The sequence below is a fragment of the Chroicocephalus ridibundus genome, chromosome 18, assembly GCF_963924245.1.
Source record: "Chroicocephalus ridibundus chromosome 18, bChrRid1.1, whole genome shotgun sequence".
Lineage (NCBI taxonomy): Eukaryota > Metazoa > Chordata > Aves > Charadriiformes > Laridae > Chroicocephalus > Chroicocephalus ridibundus.
In genome coordinates, this window is record NC_086301.1 from 8,305,202 (window position 1) to 8,315,707 (window position 10,506).

At 49.4% G+C, this 10,506-nt stretch overlaps 1 protein-coding gene across 7 annotated transcripts in view; it reads left to right on the forward strand.

The window, feature by feature from the left end:
- PKNOX2 (PBX/knotted 1 homeobox 2) overlaps nucleotides 1-10,410 on the forward strand; it is a 105,967-nt gene extending 95,557 nt beyond the window's left edge. For all 7 annotated transcript variants that reach the window (XM_063355006.1, XM_063355003.1, XM_063355005.1 and 4 more), the window contains 6 exons: nucleotides 609-741; nucleotides 850-947; nucleotides 2,780-2,899; nucleotides 4,711-4,787; nucleotides 5,201-5,379; nucleotides 7,175-10,410. In XM_063355006.1, coding sequence (XP_063211076.1) covers nucleotides 609-741; nucleotides 850-947; nucleotides 2,780-2,899; nucleotides 4,711-4,787; nucleotides 5,201-5,379; nucleotides 7,175-7,422 — 855 coding nt within the window. In that variant the 3' untranslated portion in view covers nucleotides 7,423-10,410. The remainder of the gene's footprint in view (nucleotides 1-608; nucleotides 742-849; nucleotides 948-2,779; nucleotides 2,900-4,710; nucleotides 4,788-5,200; nucleotides 5,380-7,174) is intronic.
- The last annotated feature ends 96 nt before the right edge of the window (nucleotides 10,411-10,506 follow it).

A 10,506-nucleotide genomic window follows, 5' to 3' on the forward strand; every position in this document is an offset into this window, starting at 1 on the left:
TTTTTTTTAAAAAAAAAAAAAAAAGTCCGCTTTCGCAAGAATTTGGCTTAAAGCTGCAAGGAATTCTATAAAATTGGGTTATATTATTATTATTTTCATGATTTTACTATCATTCTGGCAAGGGGAAACCGTGGCGCTCGCCCCAGCTTTTGGCAACATCCAATTCCAGTCCAAGCATGAGAAAAATAGGAACTGATAGAATAAAAGAAGATGACCGGAAAAAAAATCCCGCTTTTCTACCACACTCTTTTTTTTTTTTTTTCCTCTCCTTTTTCCTTATGGGAAATAGTGGCTGCACAAAGACGAGGAGTTTGGGGAAGACGCTAAGTGGGAGGTTTGCAAAGCATCAATCCTTATTTTTCCACCGTTTGTTTTTGGGTTTGTTTTTTTTTTTTTTTTTCAATTGCAACAAACTGAAAAAAATCCCCTTTTCGGCAGTTTTGCTGGTTGAACCACCTAGAGAGGAATAAAAAAACCACGGCAACGGGGCGTATTTATTGGAAGCGGGGGGAAATGAAAACCTCGTGTGCTTCCACTGGGTGTTAAAATTCGCCTTTTCAGCGGGGTATTTTTTTGTTTGTTTGTTTGTTTTTTTCTTAATTCCGCAGGAGATGCTGCAGAGCTCACCCGCGGCGCTGCCGCCGGCCTCCAACCCGCCGCCGGGCATCGTGGTGCCGGCGGCCACGTTACCGCCGGGCAACTTGGCCATGAGCGCCGGCAGCGGCTCACCCGCTGTGCCAGGTAGGGACCGCCGAGAAGTTGCCAAGTTGGGGGGGGGGGGGGGGGCGGGGGGGGGACACGCCACAGAAATTTGGGGGTTTGGTACCCCCACGAGCCTTTTTTCCCCAGGTGGAGCCTTGTACCAGCCCGTGACGATGGTGACGTCGCAGGGCCAGGTCCTAGCCCAAGCCATTGCCCCCGGTGCCCTGCAGATCCCCAACGCCCAGGTAAGACCTTCCCACCTCCGGTTTCCCGTTCAGGCAATATTTTGCGCTGCTGCAGGAAGCCAAAACCCTGTTTCTCCGGAAATTTAGCCCTTGGAGTATCCTAAATTTCGAATTAGCAAGAAAACACCGAGGAAATCCAACCGCCGGGCGCCTTTGGGGTACCCAACGAATTAGAGCAATCGCCTAACAAATTATGGGGATGCTTATGGTATTGCTATATTATATGGTATATTATTATATTATATTATATTATATTATATTATATTATATTATATTATATTATATTACATTACATTACATTACATTACATTACATTACATTACATTACATTACATTACATTACATTATTATATTGTACGCTAGATGTGATATGACATGACACGACATATATTATTGCCGTTATATTCTGGATCTGGGATCCCCGGCGTCACCCGCCTGCTGCGGCAACCACGGGGCTCATCCGGAAGGCGCCTTTTTTTTTTTCCCTTGCTTTATGGATTCGGGGGTATTTTTTTTTTAGCCCTTTGCTTCCGGTTTCGTTCGGTTTTTTTTTTTTGGTAATTGCCACGAACGACGGGGAGTTCCCCCCCGCAGAGCTGCGTTCTCGCAATGAGGCAACAATTCCGGGGTGGAAATGGGTTTTGAAGGGCAACTTGCCATCCCCGTTGGCCTGTGATCCCTCCCAAACCCCCCATTCCCCAGGAATCCGGGCAAAAAAAAAAAAAAACCCCATCGGTTTCTGCTATGCTGCTTCCCGAGGGCGGATCAGCAAAAATACCCCCGTGCAAATATTTTTCTGAAATACCCCAATTTAATGGCGTTTCTTAAAAAGAAGAATAAATGGCATTTTGGAAATGGGCGGCGCTTTCCCGGCAGGTTTTATTGCCTGTGCAATGCTTTTTTAGATTTCTTTCTTTAATATCTCACCGTGGCGGGCTCGAATCTTGCAGCAAAACCCTCTGCGCTGGGAAAAACATGCGCGCAGGGAATATCGGGGCAGGGAGAGAGCCCTGGACAAGCACCTCTGGATGCTCTTCCCGTGCCGCTGGCATGATTTATTCAGGCGGAGCCCAGGGGAATCGCAGGGACCTGCCGGCCTGATGTTTAATTCATCCAGGAGAAGTGTTTTGATGAAGAGCTGGGGGGAAAAAAAAAATAAAAAAAATAGAAAAAAAAAAATAAAATCCCTTTTTAAACTCAAGCGCCGAGATTTCAGTCCGGTTCCCGCCACCTCATTAAAACTTCTCTCGCAGCAAGACATTTATTTTTTTTGGGGGGTGGGGGGGGGAAGCGAATTTGAGCTCGATGGTTTAAAATTTAGCTTCTCCTCGTGGTAGGGATCGGATGGGTGAGGAACGCGGGTTTACGAGGAGTTAATGAGCGGCGGGGCTTTTACCTCAGGTTTAGAAAGTCATCTTTTTCAGGGTTGGTGGTTTTTTTTTTGTTTTTTAAGACAAAAGTGTTTTCTTCCTTCTTCGCCCATCGAAAACGGTTGCGGCGTCAGCACCCCAGTTCCCAACTGGGCCAGAGCCGCCGCGGGGAGAAAAAGCCGGTTGCCCTTTGCAAAGCGTTGGCAACAAAAAAAATTGAGGTGTTAAATAGAGAATCCTGGGGGAAAATGGGAATTTAATGCAAATTTTTTTTTTTTGGAAAAAAAATGGGGTTTGGACGCTCCTGTTTTTTGCATCCGCCCCACCCCCATTTTGGGTTGGTTTTGCTCATTTTTTTGGGGGGTTGGTTTTGCTCAGGTTTTGGGTTGGTTTTGCTCAGGTTTTGGGTTGTCCGTCGCCGTTTTCAACCAGTTCTCTCTCCCTATTCTTCTCCCCTGGCAGGTGAACCTGGATCTCACCTCCCTCCTCGACGGTGAGGACAAGAAGTCCAAGAATAAGCGGGGAGTCCTGCCCAAACATGCCACCAACATCATGCGCTCATGGCTCTTCCAGCATCTCATGGTGAGCACTATAGACACAAAAACGCCTTCCGAAGCTGGGAAAAATGGCAAGAAAACCCAAAATGAAAGAAATTGAGGTGGTGGTTTGCCTGAATTTATATTCAGAGGCACGAAGTGGTTTTGCTTTTATTTGGGGAGTATTTTTGGGGGTGACCGTTTTCGCTACAGGTGGCAAAAATACTCCCTCAACGCATGGAGAAGCCAACAAAACCAGAGGTGGCCTTCCACAAATTATCGCAGTTGGGTGATGGAGCATTTTTTTCCAGTTACCGGCTCCAAAATACCGTTTTCCAGCAAGGCGGGTTGCGAAAGCTGCCCCGCAGGTAGGGGTCTGGCACGTCAGCAATCAGCAGAAATGCAGAATTGCAACGTCGCCCCCAATTTTGGGGGGTCGGTGGTAGAGATGTAAGTAGACGGAGGGACCTCAGAGGATGAAACCGGGATGTTTTCATGCAAGGAGATGGCTCTCCCACCCGCAGAGCTGCAAGAACGGCAAAAAGCTAAAAAAAAAAAAAGAAATCCCTTTTCCCGCAATAATTTCGCCAAGAAATCCCTTGAAGGCTGGTTGCAAAGAGTTGCGTGAGGGTCTCCAGGAAGGCGGGAGAGCCACCACAGCTAACAGCAAGACGCAAAATAGCAGCTCCATGGAGCAACTTGGCATAAAACACGACTCAGGACATGGAGCAGCAGCTGGTTGGGAACTTCCCAGCCTTTTTTTTCATGGGAAATTTGGGATTTATTGCATTGAGGACAAGAGCATCGTCGTGTTGGGCCACCGTCCCAGGCTGCCTCCTGCAACTCCCATGCTTTTGGCGGGCTGGGCCGCAGATTTGCGAGCAGAATAAGGATTTAGGAGACCAGAAACTGAAGAGCAACTTTCTGCCAGGTGCCAGGAGAACCTCATGGTCTGAGATTTCCAAAACTGGATCGAAAAACTAGAAGAAATCGTGCTTCTACTGGATGGCTGGACATTTTGCTCAGCCTGGTCCTCATGGTCAGAAGATGCTCGGGCTTCCCCGTGGGATTTCTCCATCTGGCATCACAGACGATGTGGTTTTTAACCCAAGAGCATTGATGCTCATCATTTTATTGGGTGGGTTTGGAAGTTTCGTAGCACCCGCAGGAGGAAGGAATGCTGGAAATAACATGTCAAAAATGGGGATACTTTTGCCAAAAAAGAGCCATTTTTGACCACTTTGGCATCCCTGAGGTCCCGGCGGGACAGGAGTCTCCTGCATGATGTGACTTTGGGTGGTTTTGCCAAGGAAATCCCACTATTTTGGGGGCAAACGGCTTTAACACAAGTCACGTGAATCAACATCGGTGCCAGCTTGGGGGGCCGAAAAATGACACGTGGGGCTGTTTTGAGAATAATTTCATTTTTAATGTTGGAAAGGAGGATTTTAGCGGGGTTGGCAGGAGGTTCTTGAAGCTTTGGGTGCCGGCAGCCTCTTACCGCAGATGTTTCAGCATTTTTGATCGATGCACCTGACACGGAGCGTTGTGGGCGACAGTGGGTTTTCAAGCCCGAATCCCACCTTTACCAACAACCGTTGCTAGAAAATCACTAAAACTAAAAAAAAAAATAAAAATAAATAATAAACCTAATATTTTTCTTCCAGGGAAAACCTTTGATGGAAAACCTTGGAAAACCCTTAAGGATGCCAGGGAAACCATAATGCCACCCTTAAGCCTTGCATCTTGTAAATGCAAGAAGCCACCAAATTTGGGGTGGGAAAAATGAAAAAAAACCAACGTTTAGCGCACAGGGATGTCATTTCGCTGCCCCCTCTCTTTTATTTTTTTTTCTAGCACCCCTACCCCACGGAGGACGAAAAGAGGCAAATCGCCGCCCAAACCAACCTGACCCTCTTGCAAGTCAACAACTGGTGAGCGCATCGGTGGCCCCTGCAGTCCTCTGGCTGGCTTTAGAATGTCGTTCGCGCTGTTTCGGTGCCATGTTAAGGCTTTTTTGGGGGTAACTTGGGCGGTTCGGGATGATTCCGGGGAGACAGGCTCGGGTGTGTTTAATTAGCAACGTTCGTTTGCGATGTCTCAGTGCCCTCTCCTGGCAAACCCAATATGTAGCAGCTTCCAACACTTGGCTGGAAAAATTAACGTGTAACATGCCTCAGACCAATAAAATAGGGTAAAACCCCAGCTTTTTGGACCATGCGGCCACTTTCAAAAGGGTTTTAGACTGCAGCTCATTGAATTGTTATAATGTCTGTTTTTTTTTAACTCGAAATTGATGTAAAACAACTCTAATTTGCTCGAATGGTCTCTCGTTTTCCCTGGAAAGGTTCATTAATGCCCGGCGGCGCATCCTGCAGCCAATGCTCGATGCCAGCAACCCGGACCCCGCCCCCAAAGCCAAGAAAATCAAATCTCAGCACCGGCCCACCCAGCGGTTCTGGCCCAACTCCATCGCTGCTGGGGTCCTGCAGCAGCAGGGCGGCAATTCGGGGACAAATCCAGACGGTAAGGACAAACCCCTGACAGCTCCTGGTCTTCCTTGATGGGGTGGCCACACATCGAATTATGGCCTTAATTAGTAATTAAGCATTTCTTGAGCCCTCTATCACCCTGCAGGGAACAAACATGTTGAAGAGGTGGTCAATGCGAGAAGGTCCTTCCAATTGGCCATCACAAGGACACTGGCATGGCCATCTCCTCGGCATGGGAACAGCCCTCAGGGATCACAGAATGGCTGGAGTTGGAAGCGACCTTGAAGATCATCGCGTTCCACCCCCCTGCCCTGGGCAGGGGCACCTCCCACCAGCCCAGGTTGCTCCAAGCCCCATCCAACCTGGCCTTGAACCCCTCCAGGGATGGGGCAGCCACAGCTTCTCTGGGCAACCTGGGCCAGGGGCTCACCACCCTCACAGCAAAGAATTTCTTCCCCAGATCTCATCTCAATCTCCCCTCTTTCAGTTTAAACCCGTTCCCCCTCGTCCCATGGCTCCCCTCCCTGCTCCAGAGTCCCTCCCCAGCTTTCCTGGAGCCCCTTTAGGGACTGGAAGGGGCTGGAAGGTCTCCCCGGAGCCTTCTCTTCTCCAAGCTGAACCCCCCCAGCTCTCTCAGACTGTCCTCACAGCAGAGGCCCTCCAGCCCTCTGATCATCTTTGTGGCCTCCTCTGGACCTGCTCCAACAGGTCCATGTCCTTCTTGTGTTGAGGACTCCAGAGCTGGACGCAGTGCTCCAGGTGGGGTCTCACCAGAGCAGAGTAGAGGGGGAGAATCACCTCCCTCGTCCTGCTGGCCATGCTTCTTTTGATGCAGCCCAGGATGCCATTGGCTTTCTGGGCTGCCAGCGCACACGTTGCCAGCTCATATTGGCCTTCTTGTCCACCAGCACTCCCAGGTCCTTCTCCTCAGGGCTGCTCTCCAGCCATTCTCCACCCAACCTGTCTTTGTGCCTGGGATTGCCATGACCCAGGTGCAGGACCTTGCCCTTGGCCTGGTTGAACTTCATGATGTTGCCATGCTGCCACCTCTCCAGCCTGTCCAGGTCCCTCTGGATGGCATCCCTTCCCTCCAGCGTGTCGATTGCACCACACAGCTTGGTGTCACCAGCAAACTTCCTGAGGGTGCCCTCAATCCTACTGTCCATGTCACCGACAAAGATGTTAAACGGCACCAGTCCCAGTACTGACCCCTGAGGAACGCCACTCGTCACTGGTTTCCACTTGGACATTGAGCCGTTGACCACAACCCTTTGAGTGCAGCCATCCAGCCAGTTCCTTATCCATCACCCACTTGGGATATTTCCTGAGTGCTGGGGAAGGGATGAAGGGGGAGATGGGGAGAGGAGACAAAATGAAAAAAAGATGAAAAGATGAGATGAGAAGACAGATGAGACAAGATGGGAAGAAAGAAGATGAAGAGAAGTTGAAGACGAAGAGACAACAGATGATGAAAATGAGGAGTAGAGAAGATGACGAGAAGGTGAAGAGAGCAGAGATGAGAATGGACTAGACAAGATGAGAACAGAGAAGGTCAAGAGAAAGGAAGGCGGAAATTAAGAGAAGATGAAGAGAAGGTCTGCCCAACAATTTGGGCATCTACTTGCTCAAAAATGAAGGTTTCTTGTCATTTAATGGAGACACATTAGCTAAAAAAATTAAGTGTTGGGCCTTGGGGAGTGGCTGGGGCAGGTGAGACACCATACGGGGTGCTCTGTCTAGGTAGCTTTTCGCTTGGGTTACTCTATGCACTTTTTTGTCCTTTTTATGTTAGCTGGGGAGTCCTGATTTCTATATTTTTTTAATTTCAGGCTCGCTCAGCATGGACAACCTGCAACCCCTCTCGTCAGCCACCGCCACCATGGCCATGCAGCAGGCCATGCTGGCGGCCCACGAAGACTCCCTTGACGGCACCGAGGAAGAGGAGGAGGACGAGGAGGACGAGGAGGACATGGAGGAGGAGGAAGAAGAGGAGGAAGAGTTGGAGGAAGAGCCCGGTGGCCTCCCGGCAGCGCCTGGCGCCGACCTCGGCTTGGACCACAGTGACTCGCTGGAATAGCTCCTCCTGCGCCCTCCCCAAATCACTGGTGGCACCGGAAACAAAACTCCCCCCCAAATGCCAAAAAACTGGCAAGAGCAAAAACAAAATTGGTGAGAAAAAAGCAAACTGGAGGGGCGCTGGCAGACGACCGGTTGCCCACGGGAGCACGGGGACTACCACATCAGCGCGTGGAAGTGAAGGACACATGTTTACAAGGCACATATTGTGGCCAGATTAATTTTTTTTTTTTTTTGCAGGTTTTATTCTTATTTTCCCCTTTTCCCCTTCATTTTTGCTAAGAAGAAGCATTTTTAGGGGAAGCCGTTTTCCCCAGATGATGCTCGGATGCTGTTGGGCGATGGCGGGTTTTCACTGCGGGCCACCGCGTCCATCGCTTGGATTTCTTGGTGCAAAAAAAAAAACAAACAAACCCCTAAACAACCCCAGGACTGATGCTTTTTGGGTTTTTCCCCCCAGAAGGCGGTTCACAGGCATAAATACGAGCACGCGGGGAAAAAAATGATCCATCATCAGGTGCAAATTCCGCTTCAGGTCGGATCTGAGGAGGTTTTCGCGCTCATGACCCACCAGATTGCCCAAACCTCCCCATTTTGATCCCGATGCTGCGGTTGTTTGGTGACTCTGGATGCAACTTCCTGGAAAAGGGAGGAAATTCCCCCAAATCCTTTAATTTATGTGCTACAAACCCATCGAATCTGGAAAAAACAAACAAACAAAACCCCCATCCTCGTCCTTAAGGGCTGAGACTGGACGCGGGGTTGGGGCAAAGGCTGCCAGGAGCGAGACTTTCCCAGGGCACTTTTGGCACCGAGTCGGGAAAAAATGGGTTTAAAAAATGCAGGTTTTCCACCCAAAATTGAATGGTGACCCCCCACCCCCCGGGTGGAAGGAAATTCAATATTGTTGCCGGCAAGATGGTTTCTCCCTGATGTTGTGGGGGAAAACGGTGGAGTTTTACCCCAAAGGAGCCACAGGGGAGGGCGGCTCTGCAAAAAAAAAACCGACGTATTTTGGCATTTTTTTTAAATGCCGGCAAAAGGGCCAATTTCGCCTTAAAATGTGGCGCGGCGGGCGGGGCTGGGGGGGAAACGCAAAAGCGAAGGCGGGTGATGCGGGGGCGAAAATAATAAAGGAATTTTCTTCTGCAGGTTCCTCCGGCAAACGCAGGATATTATTTTTTTTTTTTTTGGCGGCTTTTTGCCGGTTTTGTGTCCCCCCTTTTTTTTTTTTTTTGGGGGGTCTCGAGGAGTTGAGAAAAAAAATCAAACCAACAGCAGCCAGGGGAAAAAAAACCACAAAACAAAACCAACAAACGAGTGATGCAATGGGCAGAAAAGCCTATTTTTCGATACCGATCTGGCGTGAATGTAATCTGTAATTTCATAAAGGATTCATTGTAATTTAGTATTAATTCATGGCCATTTATTATAAAGTGCTACGAGATGAGGTTTCGCAGCTGTATTTTATTGGCAGCTTCTTCCTGCGAGTGGAGAAGCCCCAAGACGGGCGAATAACCCCCCAAAACGGGCAAAACGCCCCTCAAATAGGCAAATTGGCCCCCAAAATGGGCGAATTGACCCAAAACCGGGAGGGAGCGGTGCGGCGCAAATAGGTTTTATACTTCTAAAAGTGATGCCCCCCTCCTCCAAAATGAGTGATGTTCCCCCCCAAAATGAGTGATGCCCCCCCCCCGCCCCAAAAATGACCTCAAATGTGATTTTAACCCGATATGAATGATGTTCCCCCAAAATGGGTGATGCACTCCCCAAAATGACGCACCCCGCCCTGAAATTAGTGATTTTTTTTCACCCCCCCCGCCCCGAAGGAGTGATATTCTCAAAAAAACGAGTGATGCTCCCCAAAAAGGAATGGTGTTCCCCGAAAGGGACAACCCAGCCCCAAAATGCGCGATGCTCCCCCCAAAACGTTACGCGCGGGCCTCGACTGTGTGACGCTCGCCCCAAAATGAGTTCTGTTCTCCAAAAAGGAGGGGTTCTCCCCCAAAATGTGTGATGCTCGCCTCAAAACGAGTAATGGTCTCCAAAAAGGAAGGGTTCTCCCCCCAAAAAGGTGTGACGCTCGCCTCAGAATGCGTTATTTTCTCCGAAAAGGAGGGATGCTCCCCGAAGAACAAGTGGCCTACCTCAAAATGGGCGACGCTGCCCCAAAACGTGGGCCGCTCCCCCCCGAAATGAGGGGCGCTCCCCAAAGTTGAAGTCCTGCCTCCAAAAAAGTGCTATTTCCCCCCAAAACGAGGGGTGCTCCTCCAGAATTAAGTGCTTTTTTTATTTTATTTTTTTTTTTTCTTGGACTGATGCCCTAAAAACGATTGAGCTCCTCAAAACCATGACGCTCCCCAAAACGTTACCCCCCCCCAAAACGCGCAAATCCTCCCCCAAAATGAGCAATGCTCCCCGAAACAAGGGAAATTCACCCCAAACGATGCTCTCCCGACCTCCTGAAAATGAGTTAACTCTCCCCAAAAGCACGGGATGATCCCCCAAATGAGTAAATCTCCCCAAAATGAGTAACTTCCCCCAAACCGACTGAATTTGCCCCACAAAATGGACGACGCTCAAAAAAATGAGCAGTGACCACCAAATTAGTGCCCGCCGGCCAAAATAAGTGACAACCCCCCCCAAAAAATGAGCAATTCTCCCCAAAATGGATGCCCCCCCCCGCCCATTCCCTAACGAGGCTAATTAATGGGTTGATTTTTCTGGCAAAAAAAAAAAAAAAAAAGGTGATTTTTGCTCATCTTCAGCAGAAAATGGGGCTGCGGGAAAAGCTAAAAATGGGGGGGGAAAAAAAATCCCCTCAAAACGGAATTTACGGGCAAATTTTACCCCTCGGATCGCGGCGGCTGCCTGCGTACCCAGCACCTCCTTAGCCAGAAATTTGCATATTTTTAGAAAACGCTGAAGATTCGCGAGCACCGCAGCGAAATTTCCTCACCGGTATTTTCTGCCAAAAAAAAAAAAAACCAAAAAACCAAAAAAGCGCGTTTTTCCTATCGAAAAGTCGCAAAACGGCGGCGGCGAGCAGAGTGGGGGGGGGCGGGGGGAGGCGGGGGGGGGGGAT